The sequence below is a fragment of the Lichenostomus cassidix genome, chromosome 5 (genome assembly GCF_008360975.1).
Source record: "Lichenostomus cassidix isolate B80296 chromosome 5, HeHo_3.0, whole genome shotgun sequence".
NCBI lineage: Eukaryota > Metazoa > Chordata > Aves > Passeriformes > Meliphagidae > Lichenostomus > Lichenostomus cassidix.
Genome location: NC_139486.1, coordinates 52,035,257 through 52,059,986, shown reverse-complemented (window position 1 = coordinate 52,059,986; position 24,730 = coordinate 52,035,257). Strand labels below are relative to the sequence as shown.

The window sequence follows — 24,730 nt, the reverse complement described above, 5'->3', positions numbered from 1 at the left end:
GCTTTTCAAGCTGTTTGTCTCTAGCAAAGCCAGTAATTGAAAATTATCCTGTATTTAATTCGGGAGGAAGATGTTTGGCTGTAATGCAGAAATGAGAAGTAAAACTCTGTGTTAAAAGTTGTTAAGAGAATATAAAATCAAATAAAGAGGCAGTGGACTGGGAGTTTTAAGATGGGTTGAGACTCTTTTTAAGATCTCAAGCAAGTCACTTTTTTTCCTTGTGCCCTCTCTTTTTTTCTGGAATGTGCTATTGGATCTATCAGTAAAAATGTATGATCTCAACAGGAGCTTACATTTGTAAGTGGAACAGAAATGTTTGGCTTAGTAGATTGTTACAGATTTCTGTTGGTCAGCCTGTGACACCTAGAAAGGCACCGAAAGTCTGTGCTGTGGCATTATCTAAGTTGCTGTCTAAATGCTTTTCTGTGCATGCTGGGTCAAATACTTTGCTCCTGAAAATACTCATTACCTTAATATTGTGATGACCTAAGCTAAGCATTCTTACTGAGTATAGAACTATCCATCTTCGTTGTCCATCTTTCTCCTAGAGAGTATCCTGTTCATGATGGGAAGGATGAACGGTATGAGGAGAGATTTCTAGCATGAATTTTGCTAAAGCAGACTTTATTTCTATCTAGGCCTTTCACTTATGAAACACAGGTGTCAGCAGTTTAATTTTTTCATTGAGATGCTATGTAGTCTGTACAAAGTGTGTTCTTATAAGGCACTAAAAGGCAATCAATAAAGAATTATGAATGCATTTAGGCTAGGAGGGGTAAGTTGTTTAAAGTAAGGCAATGGATTTCTGTGACTGACTAGCTGGGATCACAACAGATGTGAGGATGGCTGTTCCCTAGTTAATTATTTGCTGTAACCATGTCAAAACTGTAACTCATTGCTCAAAAGCATCTGCCTGCACTCCTGTGCAATGTCACAGAACACAACAGAAATGAGTTACAGTGGGGTTCTATCTTAAAATTCAGTTGCTCATTCCCTCTAAAACTCCTCAGTTTGTCACTGCCCTGAAACAAGGAAAAGATCTCCAGGCTAAGCTCTGAGATGAAAAAAGAAAAATTTGTCAATCCACTTTTTGTATACACTATTACCCAAAGGAAAATGGGGAGTATTTGAGCAGGGAAAGAAGTAGCTCTAGTGTAGGGTGACTTAATCTTCAGTAAGTCATCTTCAGTAGGGCTTGAAGCTCAGTGTGGTTTTTAGGAAAACTGTTGTAAAAGGCTTTTAAATTTGAGTCAAAGTCGGCTGGTAGTCTATACCAGCTCCTGTTGAAGTGAAAATCTGATGTGATTTGAGTCTTGGTGAGCACTTATTGCTGGAGCAGATCCACAGCAGAAGTCCTGATTAGCAGAGTTGCTGCTTAAGGCAAGAACATACAGGGATGGAGTTGCTCATCTGTGCAGAGGTGTAGGATAGGGCCAGATGTTTGTTCTGTCTTCATCAAATGATTACACAAGATTGAAAGTTCATTGTTTAAGTGGCATTAATGTCATCAAGGTTCCTCCAAAAGTCTATGAAAATTTTAGTAAGATCTATTGTCTTAAGGTGTACAGTTGCAAGGGCACTGCCAGTAATTCTTCACAATGTAGAAGGACTCATTAAGTGTTCTACAGATGCTTGAATGTTCTGTTTCTTGAGGAGTTTGAAATCTAAATGTGTTGATGTGGTAATAAATAAAATAAATGTGAAATAAATTGAGCTACAAATAGCCAAAAAATGTTGAGGTTTCCACTTCCTTTGGACTTCAGATATTTAATTCCTCTGTTAATCTGCCATATGTATTGCATGCACTCTAGATATTTCTTCTCCTTAGTTCTGGTATCAGTGCTACTGTGAGGTATGCAGGAAAAGTATATGACTGTGGATGTGAAAAGGGATAGAACATACGTGTTGGACATAGGAAAAATACCAGACTGGCTCTTTAAGAGCTCATCCATGGTCCTGCTTTTCTATTATAATGCAATATCACACAAAAATATGATTAACAGGCAGTTGCTTCTGTTCCCTGGAGGAAGGTACCATCATTCCAACTGAAAACATGGCAGGCTTATTTTTCAAAATGACACAAAGTTGCCTGCCCTTAGGAGAGGACTGCTTGCTGTACCCCTAAAAGTTGCAGAGGCTTTAAATGCTGTCTTGGCAGTTTTGTCCTGTAAAGTGGAGCTTCATGTTTGGGAAATCTAGTCTAGACTGGAGCTGTCCTGTGTTCTCACTGTAGTGTTAGCACTGTTACTTCAGGTGGCCACAGTGACCTGCATTAGCTCACAGTTGGGCTGAAAAAACATCTCCCAAAAAAAAAAAACCAAACCAGGACCTGCAGCTGCTGTGCTCACACAGCTGTGGGGCTTCTTGCTATTGCCAGTGCAGCAGAAGCAACACAAAAATAAAGTTAGGAGAGGGACCAGTCTGTTTGGTAGAAATATAAACTTATACTGCCCGAAGTGTTATGAAACTGCACCTTTAGGTGACTGAATTTATAGTGTAAAATTAATTAAAATGATTTTGTGAGGAAATGTCTTTTGACTATTTGCATTTGGTATAACTGCAGGCTTGGAGAGGGAGAAAGAAGGCACTGCTGTGATTTTAATACAATACAATTGAGTGATGTTGAAGCAGTTGCAAGGTATTGGCCCCTGTGCAGTTAAGAAGGGTCTGCTCTGGTGCAACTTTCAAGTGTGTTTTATTCCTGCAGTACTGTGTTGCTCAGGAAAACTTGCATACTAATGAGTGTAAATAAGATGAGGCAAGAATTTTGATCTGTGTGTTAAGCCACATGGTTAGAACCCAGCTATTTATGAGGAGAATTCATGATGGAATATAATGTGGGTGAGATGTTTTGCAGTGAGAATCTTTGAACATCAATTTGATAAGACTTGATCAGATGCCTTAATGTGGTGTGCCTTTTCTTCTTTTAACTAGCCAGAGAAACAATTTCTTGGGTTTTTTTGGGGGGATTTTTTTTTTGTTTGGTTTTTTGTTTTGTCTTGGGTTTTTTTGTTTTTAATTGTCTGGAAGTTCTCCTAGACTGGCATAATTTGAGGATGGCATTTCTTAAATTTGTAAATCTTAATGCAAGTTTTCTAAACCTAAAATCCAGCGTGACTTTTTAAAGAATTTGAATAGCTATTATCAAGCTTGGGAAATAGGTATACTGCTCCCATTCCTTATGTCGGAAAAAAGATAGTTTACCATATTTAGAATGCTACTTAAAGTTTGAGCGTCTAATTGAGACCATTCATTCTTTCTTTCTTCTGATATTGGTAGAGATTTGGTTTTAAGGGTTGGTATGAGTAGTAAATCAATATTAAGTGCAAATTGAAGTCTTCTTACCTTCTGTACAACACATGCAATACTGCTTTCACTGTGTGGGATGAAGTGTGCACAACTTCATCACTGAGTATGTTCATGAGAAGTCTGTAACATGTTCTTATGGTATTACTAATGCACTTTTCTAACTTCCTGATGATCTTGAGAAATAAGGCAGTATAGACAAAGAATGTGGGATTTTTCTTCAGTTAAGTGAAATGTTTCTCTTATCTTCACTGAGTTGATAGTCCTCTTATTTTTGACAGCTCTTTGACAGGTTGAGAGAAGAGCAACCAGACTTCAAAGCAAAAATAATAGTAATTATGAGTGAACTTACACAGCCTGAACTGGACCTTAGTGAACCAATCAAGGAAAAACTTATAGAATGCATTAATATTATATTTCATTGTGCTGCTACAGTCAGATTCAATGAAACACTAAGGTGAGTCCAGAGTTCTGGTCTGGTAGACCAATGGTGCTCTAAGGGAGGGGATGAATCATTGTCTGCACAATTTTGTAAATATGGGTAAAAAGGATGCAGATAGGCTGTAGCTATATGTACTGTGCTCCCTAATAATGTTAGAGTTTTTCTCCTGGTGTATAAAGGGCAGCACAAATTATTCCTTTAGCCTTCCATGTTAGAAAGGGAATGCAAGTTTCCAGAGGGTACAGTTTTTTGAGAGGTTGTTATGTGGGAAGTTTTAGCTCTCGCTCTCTTACCTGATAAGAAAAACAGGAGATGAAATAGAGCTCAGCTTTTCTTCCTGTCTTTAAAATGTCACTTATTAATAATGGAGGTTTACACTGGAGGAAGTAGGGAGAAGTAGATGCACAGGGAGAAAGATGAAAACAAGAAGTGGAAAAAGTGGTGCACACAGCTGTGATTATGAGCTCCTTCCTTTGACTTGTTGAAAGAGGTAGTGAACTAATTAGTTTCCATTGATGTTAATTGCTTTGGGATAATGGTTCCTTTTCCTGTTCCCCACTTCAGTTATAATGTGTACTAAAGCAGTCTGGAGCTCAGTGTTTGGGGGGAAACCAATTTTGGTTTTGTTGTTTTTAATATAACACTTTTGTTGCAGAGACTTTGTAATGTTGCTTAGCTGTACTCTTGAAACTTAGTTGATTGATACACTGTGTACAAAGAAACTGGTGCCCACAGCAAGTCTGTAGGTTGGAGAGAAGATCTAAACTATCAAATAATCATAGGAGTTGGTCAGTAAGCTGTTATCTGCTGGGAAGTGTAGAGATACACCTACTGTGCTGGAGTGTACTTAAACACTCTAATGAGCAGCAGTGAGTGAAAAGTGTGGTTCTTGGTAGTTTTCCTTTTCATTCCCTTCCTTCCATCCTGTATGGAGCCTTGTGCTATCCTGCAAGAAGATGCCAGTCTCCAACTTAGTTCCACTAAGCCTTCCAGGTTGTTGAACTAACTCAGCTTGAACTTGGAAGTTCAGAGGTGCATGTTGTGGCAGCTCAGAGTTGGGTTGCATTATTTTCTTCATGTTTTATGAAAAACATAGAATTGGGATTGATCTAGATTGAGGAAATCAAAGGATGCCAGTAAGAACAGGGTAAAAGGAGAATTATCATGAGCATTGAGAGATGTTCTAGAGTAGGACTGTGGTATATTGTTCTAAGCAGAAAGTTAGGGCAGTGTCCATGCTGCTTTTTTGGGGTAGGGTGGAGAATTCAGGGACAATTTATATACCCAGCACTGAGGCATTTAGCAGTGAATTTCATTTTGCTTGCTTTTGTCTTGCTTTCTACTAATGACATTTCTGTTATATCAATAGAGATGCTGTGCAGTTAAATGTGATTGCCACACAACAGCTCCTCTCCTTGGCACAGCGAATGAAGAATCTGGAGGTGTTCATGCATGTTTCCACCGCCTATGCATATTGCAATCGGCAACAGATTGAGGAAGTTGTGTACCCCCCTCCTGTGGATCCCAGGAAATTGATAGATTCCCTTGAGTATGTGTTATGTTTCAGAAATCTACTTGGGTAATCTGTATCTGTTTGCTTCCTAGTACTGAGGTACCAAGAAACAGTTCAGAGTCTTAAAGATGAAGAGTTATCTTACCTTGTCCTGTAGGTCTGACAGCAGGACTGACACTCCCCTTTTCTGTAAAGGAAATGGGTTAAGGTTTATGGTTCCTTTTAGACGAGCTGGGTGTGGAGGGGTACTGAATGAGAGGGATGCTCCTGTCTACTCATGGGGCCTCCTTTGTGCTGAGAGTGCCAGTCTTTCAGCTATATGGTGAGCTGAATCAGGTAATACTGATAACTTGAGCTGGTACCAGCATTGTGAAGGAGAAGCTAAAACTAAGACAGGCCCCTTGAACAGCTGCCTCCACTACATCCACCTAAATGCCATTGATCAGTCTGAGATACTGAAATATTACTTAATTGTAAGAGTGGTTCTGTTAGGTATCCTGAGAGCTCAGGCATTAAAAATCTGTTCTCTGTAGCTTTTTAGTCTTGAATAGGGCATTACAGGTGGGGAAAAATGACTCACTTGGTATTTTATTTTCTATATATATTAACTGTCCTGAGGTCTTATTTAGTAGCTGTCAAACTCTGAAACAGGTGACAAGGTGGGATTAGTGTAATGTAATACATAATACTCTCAACTCGAAATCAGTCTCTTCCTCATTACCTGTTGTACAGAATATAACCCCTTGGAAGAGAAGTATGAAACTGAAAAACGCTAATTAAAAAGTAAAATATCTACTTTAACTTGTTATTATAGATGGAAGAGTGCTAACATTAAAACTAAATGAGCCACCACCTAGAGTGCACATTGAGCCAGCTTTTTTTTTAATGTTGACTTTAAATACACTCACAAATGAGAGATTGCAAAACAGTTATATTTTTGACTATCTGACTTGTGAAGAGACAAATGTAATTTAAATTGTTTGGTATGGGCTGGGACAGCTATGTGTACTTTAGAGCTCCTGAGGGAAGGCTTTTTTAAAGTTATGAAAGAGTGATCTGTAGCGTTTACTACCCCTCTTCCCACCCTGTTCATATCATGAAAGGAGTCCGATGTGTGTCCACTTTGTAATGGAACATTGGTGAAAAACAATAAATTCCATTTCCATGACTAAGACTGAGGCAAATAAAATTCAAGTCCTGTTTTGCGGTGAACACCAAAGTAGCAATAGTTGCAGAGGCACATCTTTCCTGCTTGTGTGCTATGAATGAAGCTTACTACATTTTTAATAAGAACTGGGAAGTAAGATGAAATTGCAAGATGTACCTCATTTAAAGGGAGAAACACTGAGACCAGCTTACTTTAGGGGTGGTGTGTGATTGCTTACCATCACAAAGGTGCAGGTGATGCTGGTGGTGCAGGTGGGACTCTATTGCAGTGGCAGGACTTTTTAGATCATAATGCAGTGACCCCATGTTCCAAAGACTAATTTGATGTATCTGCACTTCACATTTGAGAAAAACATTCTGTCTTAGTTGACAGAATTTGGGTTATTGTAAAGGAATGTACTGCTTGCTCTGTAGTTGGTGTGTAATAAATGAATTACCTGGGCAAAAAGTAAATGCCAGTATGCTTCCTTTGATGGACGCTGAACATTCAAATCTGTTTTACAGAGGAACTTGTTTTCATTTAGATATGTGTCCTTCTTTATTCAAAGGTGGAAAAAAATAATCATGGTAACTTTAGCAATTCACACTCCACCTCCCCAGTGAAGCAGCATGCACTAATTTACACTTGCTTCTTGTTTTGTTTCTTTAGGTGGATGGATGATGACCTAGTGAATGATATTACTCCTAAACTGTTAGGCAAAAGACCTAATACTTACACATACACAAAAGCCTTAGCTGAATCTGTGGTGCAGCAAGAAGGTGCAAAGTTAAACATTGCCATTGTAAGGCCGTCCATCATTGGTGCCAGCTGGAAGGAGCCTTTTCCTGTAAGTCCCTGACTTGTCACCTGACCATCTTGCCTGTAAGCTGTAGTACAAACTGAGAGCCTCTTTATTCAGTGACCTTCATAGAGGAAAATCTCTTGGACTATGAACTTGTGTCTTGGTTGCTTCTGGGTAACAACTAATACAGTATATAGTGTCTAAATACTGTCATTAAAGCTGAGCAAGAATGTATTGTTTGAAAAATGAAAAAAACTGAGTTGCTAGAAGCTAGTCTAAAAATACTTGTAAACTTGTATACTTTGGACATAAACATATTTTCATGGACAATGCCTTGCAGTTCATTCACTCAAACATCTTGCTCTGAAGGACCACAGAGTCCTACAGGTAAATCTCTTGTCTGAGTCATAGAAACTTGTTATAGCACCAGAATTTGCAGCGTAAGAACTTTATTTAGAGACATGGAATTAAATATCTTTCTCCTCTTTAGTCAACTTTTCCTCCACCCCTTACATTTGCAGAAACTGCTCAAATTTTCACTTGAAGCTGCAGACTTCAGTATACTCTAACCAAATCCTTTCTCTCTCTCCATTCCTAATAGGGCTGGATTGATAACTTCAATGGACCTAGTGGTATTTTCATTGCTGTAAGTAATGAATATACTTAATTTTTCTCCCCCTCCTTTTGGAGCTTCATATGTTTTACTGCTGGGTCTTCTGTCTCTCTTTGTTGTTGTTTTGTTCTTCAAGGCAGGAAAAGGAATTCTTCGAACAATGAGAGCTTCCAACAATGCATTAGCAGATCTTGTTCCAGTAGATGTTGTTGTCAATACGACACTTGCTGCAGCCTGGTATTCTGGAATTAATAGGTATAACAGATGAAAGAGAGTACTGATTATTTTGAAATTATATGGCATATTTAGTAAATCAGTCTTGTATTGAAATTCTCCTCAGTGTCCTGCTGTTCCTTCAGGGCAAAGGAATCTAAGGTTCTGACAGCATTAATCTCTCAAAGTGTAGATTGCTTATGCCAAAGAGGAAGATATCACCCACGGATACTATAAAGCTATGTCTGAAAATACTTTCCTGGGTGTTTTGATCAATTCGATCTGCAGTCGTGTAGGTGATGCCTTCTCTGAAATAAAAGACATATGATTAAAGAAGGACAAAAATACTGAAAGATAATAAAGCAAAAAATCCACAATGAGACTGATGCTTTCTGCTTTATATAAATGATGCTGTTGAGGGAAAGGATAACTTTGGGCATCTCTTCTGTCTGTGTTTTTGAAAGGTTGTTTTTCTTCTAACTTGCTCTTTTGTCTTTTTTTCCCCAGACCAAGAAAAGTCATGGTGTATAACTGTACAACAGGTGACACCAATCCTTTCCACTGGAGTGAAGTTGGTATGCCATGTTTCCTTTTTGTCGTTAGCCTTACTACAAAAAAAATTGAACAGGTTATAATCAGTAGACCATATTGCATTTTTATTTTTGAAACTGGTGTAGCCATACCTCTCAATTTTGCAGTGTATTGTGCTTTTTCATTAGCTTCCACTGTTAATTCCTCCCCCCACCCCAAATTATCTCCATTTTCCTTGGTTCTTGTTGAGATTTTTTTGTTGTTGTTCTTATTCCATTATAACTTTAACTATGAGGGAACTGATTTTTCTGTTTGCTGCTGCCATGGTCTAATCCATAGTGTGGGTAGTGTGTGGAGAGAAGTGTTGCTCAGAGGAGCACTAGTGATGTTGGGTGCAATGCCAACTCCAATAAATACATGTGAATAAGCAGCCCACAATTAAATGTTTTGTACATCTGCTTAATTGAGAGGCACGGTAATGGTTTTGCCCTTGTGTAGCTCTTTGTGTTTGGCTTAAGTTGATTGTTGGTTGAGATGGCTTTTTTAATTCTCAGATAGTTGCATGACATTTCAACAATTCATGTACAGGGAAGAGTAGCCTTTAAGGAAATATGACTACATATTTTCAACTCTTAGATATCCTGGCTAGGATATAACCTACATGCTAAAGGCTTTGCAATAGTTTTTGTTATTAATAGCAATACAAGCTCTTTGGCATAGTAAAAACTGTTTATTAGTTTTCAGTATTTCAGAAATTGAGTCCTTGAGGCCAGTTTATTTTTTTCCTTCAGTTAACCTCAATACTTAAACCTATTTTACTTGATTTTGGCCATTTAATATATATCTGTAGATACAAACATTATTTCTTCAACCAAACTTGGAAAATTGCTGACTTCACTTATATCCCAGTTTGAATTAGGGTATTTAAGTGTTTTCTCTAAACAGCAGCATAAAGTTATAAGAGAAGGTTAAATGGAGAGGTGAATTTCCACTTAACTCTTAAAGGCTCTGATGCTGCATATCTGTTATGTACTGAATTTACAGGTGTAACCAAGAATTTTGCATAGAGTCCCACCCTAATTGCTTTTTTCTTAACGTTTAAATTCGGATAAGTAACTTAAAAATGTCATTTAAAGTCACTTGAGATGATTGCAGAGTCCTCAGTCTGTTTTTAAATTCTTCACACAAGCGATCAGAATAACCCTCTTCATGAAATATAAATGACTATTTAAATAGCTTTACATGGTTTATAAACTGAAATTGCTGTCAGTGCTTGAAACCAACAAATTCTAAGGTAGGGAAGAGGAACAGAAAAAGAGAAGCTACAATAAAATATGATACTGAAGATGAAGGCATAAACCACCTCTTGATTATAGTAAGAACCAGTTCAACAGTACTCTAAGTTAAACGCTTATAACTGTTTTGGTTTCTGTGCATTGTAGACGAGCTAGGGTGATTTATTTAAATATAACACGCTGATGTTGATATTGTACCTTGTAATGTACTTTGAAAACCATTACATTTTACATGGTGATTATCGAAGCTGTTATGCAACTTTTTTTTCTCAGAATACCATGTAATTTCCACTTTCAAGAGGAATCCTCTCGAACAGGCCTTCAGACGGCCCAATGTAAATCTAACTTCCAATCACCTTTTATATCATTACTGGATTGCTGTAAGCCATAAGGCCCCAGCATTCCTGTATGATACCTACCTCAGGATTACTGGAAGAAGCCCAAGGTAATAGTGACTGGCTCTGCCTTGTCTGTTCCTCTGACTTTTAAACAAAGCTTTGCTTGCACTAGGATGTATGTTGATTTTTATTTTTAAATTTTTTTCTTTCACTGAATGTTTTGTGACTAAATCAATCTTTTTTTTCCTGAGAACAGGACCTCGAATTCAAAGTGACTTTGAACTTTCCAGCCAAAATGAGAATTATTTTTTTTTGATAGTTTGGGGGTTTGAGTAGTCAAGGTAAACAGAATTAAAAGATGCAGAACAAGTGATGTTTGTTCTTGAAAATAAATACTAAAAGTATATTGATACTTGTTTTTTCCTACAGAATACCATGTTACTAGGATTCTCAGACAAAATCCATTTGAGAATGTATTAAGGATGCCTAGCTTTAAGTTATGCGCCAACCCCCTTGTGTATCACTATCGGGTTGCACAGAGCTATGTAATACCATTTTTCTGGGATATTTTGCTCAGATTGGCAGGTCGGAAACCATGGTAAGGACAGGCCTAAAAATATCTTGCCCATAAGGTGGTGGAGACTGGTAAAGAGGACATGGCCTGGGCACTCTCTACGTTTACTAACTGTAAGCAATAACAAACCAGTGGCTGCATTTTGGAGAGTTTAATGACTGGCTTAACAGTGCTGTCCAAGGTGTATCTTGGATCAGAATCCTGGTCAGTCTTTAAACTCTAGGAAGTGGCTTGTGTTAAAGGTTGTTGTTGCTTTTATAAACTGAAAATGGAATGGGAAACTGAACTCTTAATTGCAGATTATTGCTGTGGATGATACAATTTGACCTGGTATGTTGGTTTGTATCATCTCAACATTCCGTTCAGTTTATAGCATTAAAACTGGTATTTGCCAAACTAAAGTGGTGAAAATAACAGCCTAAACTATTATGTAGTTATGTAGAAGGAATATAAGATACCATTTCAATTTGTTTAAGATTTGCCAAGCCATATGACCTTAACTCATTGCTTATGTTACATTTTCAAAAGTATTTGTCTTCAGACTATAAAACCTCCACTGTGGTGACAGTGTATTAACACAAGTGAGTATTCATTTGTTGTCCTGTAGTCTAGGTTTGTCTTACAAGGAGGGTAAAAACTCTGTAACACACTCAGCCCTGGATCAGTAGAAAGGAGCTGTAAGTGGTTTGTAGGAGAAGGAAGTCCACTGCAGCAGTAGTGGCAGTCGGCTGTGCCTGTAAAATAGTCTTCCCACATTAAAAAGCTGTAAGATCTTCAGCTCTAAAGAAGGTATTGTACATAAAAGTTCCTAGCTTCTAGGTTCTATTGCATTTTTCAAGTTATTCTTAAGAAAAATTGATAGAAACTCTCTGACAGATATGAAAATTTCATCACTCTCTAAAAAAGTTATACTATAAATGCCAATGTCCTGTCTTCTGAATGGTTGTGAAGGAGTGCTGCCAGAATCTTGTCAGGCTTTGAAAGGCAGCTGGTCTGCTGAGTATTTGACCAGTGGGAGTAAAATAAGGCTGTGAATAATCATGCTGTTCAGAATATTTAGCTTAGTTTTATATTCTGACTTTGGGAATGTTGAATCTTTTTTTTTTTTTTGCTTCTCCCTGAGTTCTTATTTGATGTTTGAAGATGGAATTTAGAACTGGTACAATTGGTGACATTGATACCTCATAGAACAGAAAATAAATTTTTACTGATATGAATATTCTTACTTAGCTTACTATAAGTGATTGGATGATTTTCCTGTGATGCACAAGATTTCCAGTTGGGAGAAAAAATGGTAGATTGAACCAAAACAAGCTATTGTTCAGTCACAGCTTTTAAGTTGGCTACCCAGCCCACTTACAGCAATGCAGCTTTTCTTATACAGTGCTCCTCTCTTTTTTTTGAAGCATTTAAAAATGGCAGCCTGCAAGAGGAGCAGTAAAAACAAATAACTACATAGATGTAAGGAAGACATGCAGTGTTAAATCCTAATGGAATTAGTGTTGTTTACTAATACAAGAATTTGGAGACAAATCTTTACTCTTGTACTTGTTCCTAATATTTTGGAAGCTGCTTTAACTGATGGGCTGGAGAGTGGTAGTACTGTTGCTGTGGTCATTCTGTCTATTGATAAAATGGTTTTAATTACCAGGTAGCATGTACTCAGAAACTTCTAAACACTTGGAAACACTATTGGAGATTCTTAGCCTCAATAGAATGCTGTTCTAAGTGAAGATGGGCTGGCGTAATTAAAAATGTGACCTTTTCCACTATGATTTGCAGAAAAACTTGATCAGTATAGTAAAAATGTAGTGCAATCAGTGCAAGAAGATTCAAATACTCTGCTAACCTGCCTTCACATGGGAAGTAGTTTGCCTTCTCTATGCTGTGTCTGAGTATACTGAAGTATCTATTTTGTGCAATGTAGAAAAATAAGTAATGAAATTACTGTGTAGGTTTAACTGCACTCTTGTCATAACCATCAGGATGTTGTACTGCAATCAAATGAAAATTTTCAACAAGTAGAAGAAAAGAAGAAATTAGAAATAGATCAGGTCTATGATCCTTCAGAACTAAATGATCATGTTAATAAAACCAAAAATCTTCCTGTTTTCAAAACACTTATTTGTTGTAATCTTTCTGCAATATGAAATCATTCTTTTGCACCTCACTTGTGGAAGCAATGTTTCCGATGAAATGGAAATCTCGGCTGTTTTTGCATCTAGTTGAAGGTTCTTGAATTTAACGATTCTCTGATAATATTAACAGGTAAGGAAAGGGAAGGAAGAAATAACCTAAATAATATTTCTTCCAAATTTGTATAGAAAGAGCAAGAAGGAGTGGCATAATGAAGATTTAATATTTTATATTAAATAATGCTCTAGCATTGTGCAGTTAAGTAAATAGTGGTGATAAACCTCAGCATTGAAGTTTTAAGGTAGTGTTGTTGGTAGCTTGCCATATATACTTAGTTGCATAGCAAAGCTTGTTAGTTGTCTAATTATCTTTAATACAAGGCATAGTTTGCTCATGTAACTTCGCGTAGTGCTTAGCACGACAGAACCGTGTGTTATTTAAAAGCAGTTTGGTATATTTGAAATGTTAAAGCCTTTAAAAATGCACACCAAGCAGATCTTCCCAGTTGCTCTGAGAAAATAGGATGTGACCTGAAATATTTCAAGTTATAGTTCAGAGATTTTTTGCAGCAATTCTTCTGTTACTGCTTCTTAGAAAGCTAAAGGAAAGCTGTGGCTGATGTATGTAGGAACGTGTGAAATTATGTCCTTTACATCTGTCATTTCAATTTAAAGCTTCATAAAACTGGAAGCACCTTTTTTGTAGTTACTGTCTTACAAATCAGAAATTAGTTAACAGCATAATCATGTTAAATAGATCAATACATTTTTTTCCTCTTTAAAGTGCTTAAATTGTGTGCTCAAAGGAACCCCAGTGCTGCTGGAATGATAAGAATTCCACAGGGTGTCTTACACTTCAAAATTTATGGGTGAAAATCTGAACAAAGACAAATCTAAAAGCTTGTTCTATGTTCTTTTACAGGAGTCTTAAGGAAAAAAAAAAGTAATTATCTGTAATGCTTCTGCAGAGACTTGCAGACTGGCAGCCTGTAGATCCACTGAAGGATCAGTCTGTATTTAGCAGCAGACTGTTTTTAACCTGCAGACAATCGGTTGCTGTGTAAAACATTCAAAATGCAGTTGTAGCCTTATGCCAGGTCACTTTCAACTGTCTGGTATAGAAACAAGCCCACCTAACTTATGGATAATTGAATTAACTTGCTTAAACTTTTGATTCCTGTGATGTGCTTCTCAAACTGTTGTAATGTGTTTTCTCTTGATGGCAGTAAGGACTGCAAAAGTAGGAGGCAAAATTCTACCTAGAATCTGGGTGAAAGTCACCCAGACTGGCTGTCTGCCACTAATGCTCAGTTCTGTGAGATGGCCAGCAGGTCTGACTTTTTTGTCTTCAGCTGATGAAGAAGGTGTGATGCAATGCTTAAACTTGCACTGACTGGTTATATATGGTATTGATATTTATGACTGGTGTCCAATGTCTATCTTTGGAATAACTAACCTTCAAAACTTCACGTTGAAGGATAAAGTTGCATTATGTGACTCCATGCTCAGTTTTGAGTTGCGTGTGTTCCCATTTGCAGGAGGAGTATGGTGCCAGTGGAGTTACAAAGCTTACTCTGGCAGGGCTACACAAGTGTCCACTGAAGGACACTCTTTGCTGACATCTCTCAATGGCACCAGGCTGCTTTTTTCCCCACCCTCAAGGTGTAATTTCATGTTGATTTAGGGCAAACCAGTGAAGTGTCACAGGGAAACTTGGTCCTCTTCTGCCAGCTCTGTCATTGATTGAGCAGCTGAGATAATGTGCAGAATTGGATTCTTTTGGCTGATAGAGAAAGAAACTAACCCGACAGAGAAAAACAATTTTTCCCTTGATGAGTTGAATCAGTTGGTTCTCTGGTCAGTCACTAAATCCAGTTTGAGTTGGAGGGAGGAGAAAACCTCTTTTAAGCTTTTTTTTTTTTTCATTTAATCAGCTTAGCTAAGCTCTAAAATCATATCCATGAGCAGAGACAGAAAGAATCCCAGCAGAGGTTAGTCTTTGCATTAGTTTAAATTTAGTTTGTTTTTTTTTAGAAGAGATTGAAAACCAATGTCAGTGGCCAGAAACAAGTTCAAAACATATACTTATCTAATCAGATATTGATTTGCACAATTAGTATTTTGCAGGGGCTTGAGGTTTTAAACTGTCACAGTCGAAGCACTCTAAAATTCAGCTGCTCGTCCAGCTTAGCGTAAGGACAGACTGGGAAGGTTCAAAAGGGCAAGTCAAGTTAAATAATCTTCAGACTGTCAGTGGACAGACCTCTGCAAAAAGTCTTAAATGCTGTTAGGCACGAATTTTATCCAGGCGTTTTTGCTCTGAGGTCTTTTTGGCTTATCTGACCAGCAAGATCTTTGCTTTCCAAGTTTTGAGTTATTTTCCTGATTTTTGTTTTTTTTTTTTTTTTCTTAACTAACATACTTTTTTTTAAGTTCAGTTTAGCCTTGATAGCACAGGATATGTTTTGGTTGCAGCGTCTATATTCCTAATGATTTTTGCATCAGAGGAGATCTGGTTCAACTCAGCCCCCACTGTTGCCACCTTGCTCAAGTGATGAAACTGTAAGCAGGTGTTTGAAAGCTTCTAGAGGTGCTTAGTAATAAAATCAGCTGGTTGTCTAACATTTGAAGGCAGTTCTCAATTAGATATGTTCCTGTGAGGTTTAAGGAAAATTTTTGTGCTTTAGTGATACTGTACATTTTTCAGTAGTCTCTGTGGTTTGCATTGCTCCATTCTGTGTGATGAAAAAGAGGAAATGTTAAGGTTCCCTTAGATACTGAGATGCCAGCTGCTAGTGACAGTAAGGGACACTAATGCAATGCCAAATACTTGCTTTAGAACGGTTTCTGGGACAATGTGCTATATCCCTTCTACACGTATGAATGAATCAAAGCAGCTTTCAGAGAAAAATAATTGTGTTTTTATTGCTTCTATGGCCTTTACTGGCAAAATTTACCTTCAGAAAACTATCTCCTGTTAGTACTGGGTTCTGCTTTCTTTGCCTCCCCCCTTACCATTGTGCTTGAAATGATCAGTGTCCTGCTATAAGGATCAAATTGGAAGCAGTTTTCCATTCCTGCAAGATGGAAATACCTTTAGCATCCAAAGCAGGAATTTAATTGCATTAGGTCATGTGGTACTACATAGTACTTATTAAAATTGAATGGCCATCTCTAGCACTGAGACACTTGAAACAATTTTCTTGTAATTGTGGAAGCTTTGCATCTGAGAGGCTTGAGGATGCTTTTTTTTTTTTTTGTCCACTTCAGATGGTATGAACAAAGAGAAACCAAAGAGAAACTTTCCCAAATTGATCCTTATAACATAATTTCTCTGTATTCCAAGTGATGGTTTTATGGAGTTTCTTCTTCTACATAATAAAAGATGATGGAAGGTATTTCTGCATATTTTGAAGTAGCAGAGAACAGGATCTGCTATGATCTGTCTGTGCCTTTAAATATTTTCCTGCCCTATGCTGCCGGTGGTTTTACGCCTTGATCTCATCTTAACCATTATAAAAAACTTTGTTCTGTTATGGAGATCTGGTCTTACACAATATGCGGGAAGATCAGGGCAACTTCCTCCCTCATTTAAGGGGAGGTCTTGCACAGACATTCTGCTCTGTGTAATTTGAGTCTTCCAGCAAGTCTGGTTCTTGAGCACATCTAAAAACTCCAGTGTGCTGAAGGGAAATGGGTTTCTTCTCTGTGTCCTTAACTAGCAATTACTAATGGAGGGCAATATATTGTTCCTCCTAATTAAAAAAAAGAAGAAATGGTGATTTACTGTTGCACTGGGAAGTAGGTTTAAAGAAAAAAAGGACTGTCTGATAGTTTTTGGTTCTATACAGCGATTGGACAGCCAAAGTTCACTTCAATACTATGCAGAAATATCCTATTGATGTAATGTAATGTGCTTTTGGTACAGAGCAAGATGGGATTATTTTGACATGGGGGTAGGGGGTTGGAGGGTAAAAAAAAAAAAAAAAAATCTGTCTTTTTACTTGCTTGAACTAATCTTTACCCCTGTAACCTGTCCATTCCATGCCTTGGACTGTAGGATGATGAAGACAATAACACGTCTTCATAAGTCCATGATGTTATTAGAGTACTTTACAAACAATTCTTGGACATGGAGCACTGAAAACATGACTATGCTAATGAACCAGCTAACCCCCGAAGACAAAAAGGCAAGTGGCTGTGTGGTGTGGGCGTGGAGACTGAGAGGGGAATGGGAGCTTATGAATTCCAGATAGAATAAGGACATGAGCTGTAATGGGGAGCCAACCTAGGAGGAATTCAGCACTGCAGATTCCTCTTAGATCCTTTACTTGTGCCAAGCCTGTGTTAGACATGATCAGACATGAGAAAGGGCAGGGAGAAGTGAAACAAGGATGACAGTTTGTTGAGGGAGAAGGAAAACTTCCCAGGTTTAACTTCACTTCCAATTTTCTCTACCTCCGCCACCAACAATGGCTCAGGTGCCCCAACTGAGTTTAAACTTCCCTTCTGTATGACTTTGTTGGTCAATATTCAGCAGAATAAAAAATCACCAGTTACAGTTCTAAAAACTCAGATTCCCTTATGCATTTGGAACAGTTTTGTCATTCTTAAGATGTCTTTCCTACTGAAGTGTTTTCCAGAATCAGCTCTGCAGTTACATTCCAGAAAAGCTGCCAAATTCCTAAATAAGCTGTCTAAAAGTAGGAAATACAGCTTTTGGTGATTTTTGTGTGGATGGTATTTTCACCTCTTCCTGCCCTCTTGTCTCCTCCTAGCAACTTGAGTTCAGGAAAAACTTGAAAAACAAAATGCCAGAGCTTTGGACTGTTAGTATTCTTCAAATAGCTGCATTTTTTCATTATTGGGATTTAAACACGGTTACTGTAGAATCTTGAGATAAGGAAATCAATACATCAGTAAAAAACTTGAGTTGTGAATTCACCATAGTAATTTTCTCTCCTTCAGAAGACACTCAAATAGTTTTATTTAAAATATAACTGTGCAACTATAAGCACAGCTAAAAGAACCCTGCACTTACCAAACAGTGAACTTGGCACAGAGCAGTGTTTATTTTAGAGCATATTAGAATTATTTAGTTGCTAAAAAATAAATAACATGCTAGAAAATAGTTATTTTTAGAATGGAATTGCTTACAGACAGTTGAAATGGGAAAACTGAGAAGCAGAGAGAAGAATATTACTGCTGAGGAGGGAAAATAAGGCATGAAGTGGTTGGAATTCGGAAGAGATGATGTAACAAGCTGGTGATTGAATCAGAAATGGGATCTAAATCTGGACTGTTTTTGGGATTAAGGATAGGATAACTTTCTTGTGTCAAAGACAAATTGGATTTATCTGAAATAAACACCTCTATTTTCATTTAAATTGTATGGAGGTGAATTTTGAGGTAACTTAACAGTGAAAGTTTTTCTCTTATGCAGACATTTAATTTTGATGTGCGACAACTACACTGGGCAGAATATATGGAAAATTACTGCTTGGGAACGAAGAAATATGTGCTGAATGAAGAAATGTCAGGCCTCCCTGCAGCTAGGAAACACTTGAATAAGTAAGTATAATCTTAAATTTGTTATTTTAAGTGTAATTTTATATTTTCTGTGTCTTTCTGCATTTGTCCAGTTTAGCTTTTCCATGTTATGACTTAATTGTTCTTAATTGCACTTGTTTAGGTTCTCAATTCTTCTGTTCCAGACCAGTGATCTGAAGCATTTTCTAAAGAAAATTTCTTGCTCCTGAGTTGCTCTCAGTATTAATATTTACATTATCAGTCTGGGATTGTGATTGTAGCTCTGATCACTGGTGTGGATACTGTAATCCAGGTTTTTGATTTTATCTAAGTATCTTTTGGAAGGTAGAAGGTACATGGTTACACACGTCAAAAAGGTGTGTTTGGGAGGTTTAATAGAGCGATAGCTGTACTGGAAGTGTGATCTTTGGAGGCAGGTGAATAAACAGGCAGGGACTCTGCACTTCAGAGCAGGGCACTTCAATGTTGGTGCTCTAGGATGACTTCCTTAGCCTTTTGTCTGTGACTTAATTCCTGCCATTTGAATGGACTGTTACTGTCCATAATTTATTAGCACAGATGCCCTTGTTTTGTTCTTGGCTGATTCATAAAGGCAGCTGTAGACTTTGATTTGTCTCTTTTAAGAGTGAAATAAAAATCCTCTTCTGCAATGCTATGTCACATCTGCAACCGTGATAGCACAAAGAAAAACAATCCAGGTCATGATTTGTGTAGTCATTCTAAAGACAAGGATTTGCAGCTGTAGAGTGGTTTGGTATATGTTAAAATCACAAATACACTTTTGAATGATGGTGTCTGTGATGATGGTGGACATAGCTGAAGAAGCTAATCTTCTGGATTGTTTTGTTTGGATGTTTTTTTTTAATTTAAATGTCATTAAAAAGTGCATAATAGTTATCACATAGCTGCTATTCTTTCTACAAAGGATCATACTGAAAATAACATGAGAAATAGTCTTGTATTGGAGCAGCATCTGGTTGCCTCCAGCTCTCAAGTTTATAAGTGAATTATTTAGCAAGAGGTTTAGATTCTGTTTACTCTGAGGTATTAATTTGGTCTCTTTTGTTACCATCTAGTTCTTAACTCTGACCTGAACTTGGAGTCCACTGCTTCAGTGGCAACCAGATTTGGCAGCCCAGGGGACATCTTTCTCTAGGGAACCACTGTGTAGATCTGTTCCTCAAATGGAAAAGTGTTGCTTTTGTAACAGAAATATAAACTGTTTTTCTCTGCAAATTAGATCTGTAAAGGAGCCCAGCCTACTTGTAAACAAGATAAAGGCAGTATTTCCCTAAACAAGCTGCCTTTGAAATACAGGTTGTCACGATCTACTGAACGAAAGAGATTGCTCTGTTTGTAAGAAATCTGAGCAAATTCTGGTTGCTGTGGGTCTTAAATCTTCCATCTCTACATGTGAGAAGATTGCTCGAAATCACAGTTGGTCTAAAGGGTCACACAGTTTATCCTACTATAGTTCCCTGAGAAGGAAGGAGTTTAAAGTTGTAGTGAAGAGGCTGAGTTCCTTGGCTGGAAATGTCTGGAAAATCTGATGAGTTTTGATGATGGGATGAGGGAGTTTGTTTGGTTTTTTTTTTTTCCTTGTTATTGTCATCAGTGGCAGTTGAAATTACTTCTAAGTATTTATGAAGTTTTAAATATGTGGTGGGGAGGAGGGAACATTCAGAATGTTAAATATTTTTTGGTAGCCTTCCACAGGTAAGTTACCATAATCTGTGATGTTTGCTTTAGGAGGTTTCTATCAAGCAGCTCTAAAGCTGAAGTACATGTGGTGAGCAACAGGGCTGACTCTGTTCCTTAGTTTTCATTCTGCTTTTCAGCAGTGAAGTCTTCTTTCTTTGTTATTCACTTACTTTGTCATTCACTTAATGCCACCCGTAATGTATCTTGAGATGAATAGATTAACAAATTGAATTCTACATCAGAAGTTAATTTTTAGTGTTCTTTTTTCCTCAGAGTTTTTGTATGTTGGCTCTTAATGATTCCTTTTGTTTTTCTCAAGGTTGAGGAACATTCGCTATGGCTTCAACACGATTCTCGTGATCCTGATCTGGCGTATCTTTATTGCAAGGTCACAAATGGCAAGAAACATCTGGTACTTTGTGGTTAGTCTGTGTTACAAGTTCCTCTCCTACTTCAGAGCCTCCAGTACAATGAGATACTGAGAAAGAGAATTTAGCATTAGGACATCTATGCATATGGTGGTCTAACTGCACAAACCCTGTAACATGTAGTCATCTCACATTTCAGAAAAGCATAATTTCATTTTTAATTGAAGTGTGAAATAAACGGTATGGTATTTGTAATGTTAGCTGTGTATCATCCTGGAAATGGAGCAAATAAAAAGGGCAAGTGCCACACTGAATTGGCATTGGAAAAGCATTTAGATAACTTATTAGGAGAAAACATATTAGACCACTGACCAACATAACTGTGCAATTTGGAACGTGTTTGATTGGAATCTGCCTTAACATGATATTTTTCTTTTAAGTTTTATTCCATAATGAGCAAGATAAATATTGACTTAGTAGTTACTAGTTGCTGTAGACATATTTATTTGAAATTCTTCTAAATTACAAAGGGTTTTGCAAGTTGCGAAAGTGTATAAATGACTCTGGATCTCCTGAAATAAAATAATTGAGGACTTTTGTAATTTGTCTTTACGTTTTGCCACTTCTTCCCTTCCCCTCAAAGTAGGGATGCAACAATGGTGCCTCCTTTGCTTTAAAAGAAAAAGAATTTTAAAAATGAACCAACCTTCCTTATTTACTGAAAAGCCTTTTGTATGATCTGGGGTCCAGAATGCACTTTGTGATTCAGTTCTGTGCTTGAACCTGGCTGTGTCCGACTTGCATTTGTGTCAGCATGAACAATTTGCTTCTCTGAAAGCAGAATTGATCCTCGCATTGAGCAGATGAAAGGAAATGTAACCCAGAGAGGGGCAAATAAAGTAATTCACTGTCCTCTTTTTAGTGATTTATTTTTTTTTTAATTAAGAACACAGAGCCAGCACTTGATTGTTACACTTCTGACTTCAAAGGGTAAATGTAATGAAAAGGAATTTATTATGCTTAGTTGCTATTTATATTGCTGGTAATAGTAGCTGGACAACCTATAGACTTTCATTAAGAGATATACCTGTTTTTTAAGTTATAAGCAATGTTAGCAAATACTTCAAGAATTAATTTTTTTTTTATCTCTGAGCTGTTAAATTTGGTGCATGGACAACACCAATGCACAAGCACACTTTCTCATCCCCACCCTAGTAAAACCCCATTTCACTGGGCAAGATGCACCTTGCTCCAAAATGAAAAGATAATAACTGTTCTTCCATCTATCTTTTAACTTAAATTATTAGGGTTAAACCTGAAGAAATCTAGGGGTTTTTTTCTGCATGTTACTTTGTTTCAGTAGGGGAAACATTTGTAAAAATGGCAAGTTGTGAGAAAAGATTGAATCCTTGTTTCTTTAATCCAAGGCAATACATGAAGATCCTTTTAAATTTTGGTTGCACGGCTTTGAGAATGCTGTAGTGTTCCTCTAATTGATGCACTGACCAGCACCCTTGCCCAATGTTTGTTCATTAAAATCAGTTTGTACTGATGAATTTGTTCTTGAATCTGCCTGGAAAGGCAAATAATGACTTAATTACACAAGAACCACACTATACTTGCCCTTGGTAGTTTTTTGTCCTATTGAATTAAATTTGTAAAGAACTTATTTTGCTATTCTTCTAAAAACTCTTACTTTAAAGAGAACACCTTTGCTGCAGGTGTGTATCTCATTTTGAAAAGATAATGGCTTCCTTGTTGAAGCTAAATATTCTGTAGTGAGTAGTTAAGCTGTAATTCCTTTTTAAAATTACTGGTGTATATATAAAGCTAGTGATGAAAAGCCTAAATGGTCTAGGACCACACCTTGTGTGAGAGACCTCTGACTGTGGCTGAAATAAATTAAAGCTTCTGTGCTTGGAGATATTACACTTTAACAGATACAGTAGGTGTATTACATTTTTAGCTGCCTCCCCAAGTATCTTACTAGACCTGAAACTATGCTTAAGCATTCCTGAATTATAGACTTTTTTCAGAGGGGCCTCCTGTCCAGTGACATTCCCTGTCCCATGTTGGCATGTGGCTGAAGTTTGCAAAAGATAAGTACATCATATTCTGAAAGTTATTCTGGGAAACAATTCACCTATGGGTTTTGGTTGTTTCTAACTACAAACATAATATGTAAACATTGTAACATGATACTTTTAACATTGATTTGTTAATGCTGAGATAAACTATGAAGCCAATGAACAGGTTACTTTTGGTACAAACCATTGCTTAGAAATTTAGTCTTTTGAATAAATAATGAAGAGAAGGATTACATTAAACCTAAGGATATTTAACCTCTACTCTAAACATTTGCCAATTTAGAAGCCCATTTTTTCCCCTTTGGAGACTGTTGTTCTGTGCCCTATTGGTATCTTACACCAATTCATCAATCATCATAGTGAACTGACAGTAGACTCAGTGTCACACTTATTCTGCTGGTTTTGTCATTTCCTGTGGTCAGTCTGTGAAAATCTCTCTGCAACTATTGGGTTTTTTTCCATATGGGAGCCCTGTCCTCTTGCAGTTCCTCACACCAGTGTTTGCACATAAAGGATGTTGGTCAAAAATGTACTGGAATTGTATTTTGGTCCATGAAACCAGAGTCAGTGTTTTGACTAGCAAGTTACAGGAGGGATATCAGCTGGTTAATAGGAACAGACTGAAACAACATTATCACTGAACTGTTACTGGTATTTAAATTGGGGACCAGGAAAAAAGATATACCTTTTCCTGTAATGTTTTTCTCTGCTGTAGGAACAGATGTTTGGAAACAAATGCTAAATCTCTGAGCTTTTATAAGACATAAACAGAAATATTGGGTGCCTTTGTTTGTAAACCAAAAATAAACAAATCCCTTGAAAGTGTTGCTAGAGTGTTCATTGTATCTTTTTATGTTGTTTAGTCTAATTTGTGGAAAATAACTGGATAATTTAAATGCCATCTTAATATACATGAACATGACCTTTTCCTTTGTGAGAAACTGTGAAAATCAAGTTCATGACTAATGCTGCATTAAAAAATAAAACCAAACAACAAAACAGAAAAATTTCACAATCACAAACTGAAACACAACCCCTAGAAAAACCACCAAGCCCCCAAAATCCAAACTCATGGTAGGTATTCCTGGTCATGGTAACTCCTTTTGTGTGTCAGCTGCTTTTCCCCTGGCTGTCATTGGTTGTTCATTTGTACTATTAATTACAAATGTATTTAAATACTATAAACCCATCTGTTTTTTTCCTATGGTTTAATAAAAGGAACTGTGGTTTTGCAGAAGCTTTAGGATTAACATTTCAAGCAACTACAGTTACTTATGGCATCTACATTTTGTGGTGAGGGAGGGAAAGGTAGCATTAAGTTAGTGCAAAATGCTTTGGGTTTTTGTTTTTTAACCTTTGTTTCTTAGAATATTCAGTTTTTGTGGATTCTTCCTCCTTTTGTCAAGAACACAATCCTAAAGATCTGTACGCTGTGGTTTGGGGTCTGCCAGCTTTCCCTTAAGACTAAAGCTACCCAACTGAGATTGTTTTTGTTGGTCTCAAATTCAAACTTGGAAGCAAGGAGCAAAAAAGTTTTAAGATGCTGTCCCTTATGTCTTGTGCTGTTGAACATTTTGCCCTTTCGTCATAGTACAGCATTAAATCCTACATTTTTCAGAAGCAAAGAACAGGCTTGGAAAGTAACTTGGATTGAGAAGGACCCAACACTGAGCTGGGAAGTAAAACTTCCCATAATATTTGTATGTGTTTCCCAATCTGTTGAGCAGACTTTAAAACAGAAATGAAGAAAAGCCACCAAAGAATTGCTGCTCTGGAGAAATGTATGTAAGTGTATTTAAGTGTATTTTTTTTTTTTTATCAATCTCTGTGCTGAGGCATGTGCAGTTTGTGTCTAGCCTGGAGACATTCACTGTGTGTTCGAGTAAATCTCTAAGAAACAGTAAAATAGTTCCAGCAGCGCTGATACGAATTGTCTGCTCTTATTTTCAAGATGTGCTGTGCCATCGTAAATTTAGAAGCACAGGTTGACAGGTCTCACCACTTTAAATTCCAGGTTTGCTTCCTCTCCTCTGGAGAATTGCTGAGCTCCTCAGACAGCTCTGGCCTCCTTTCTGCCTGCAGAGCACTGCGAGTTAAAGGTTGCGTAACTGAGCT

General features: G+C 37.3%; 1 protein-coding gene across 2 annotated transcripts in view; it reads left to right on the top strand.

The window, feature by feature from the left end:
• Positions 1-23,442, top strand: part of FAR1 (fatty acyl-CoA reductase 1) — a 34,801-nt gene extending 11,359 nt beyond the window's left edge. For both annotated transcript variants that reach the window (XM_085063057.1, XM_085063058.1), the window contains exons 3-12: positions 3,588-3,763; positions 5,118-5,297; positions 7,078-7,255; positions 7,812-7,856; positions 7,960-8,078; positions 8,544-8,611; positions 10,136-10,307; positions 16,970-17,099; positions 18,353-18,480; positions 20,480-23,442. In XM_085063057.1, coding sequence (XP_084919183.1) covers positions 3,588-3,763; positions 5,118-5,297; positions 7,078-7,255; positions 7,812-7,856; positions 7,960-8,078; positions 8,544-8,611; positions 10,136-10,307; positions 16,970-17,099; positions 18,353-18,480; positions 20,480-20,642 — 1,359 coding nt within the window. In that variant the 3' untranslated portion in view covers positions 20,643-23,442. The remainder of the gene's footprint in view (positions 1-3,587; positions 3,764-5,117; positions 5,298-7,077; positions 7,256-7,811; positions 7,857-7,959; positions 8,079-8,543; positions 8,612-10,135; positions 10,308-16,969; positions 17,100-18,352; positions 18,481-20,479) is intronic.
• Positions 23,443-24,730: the final 1,288 nt, after the last annotated feature.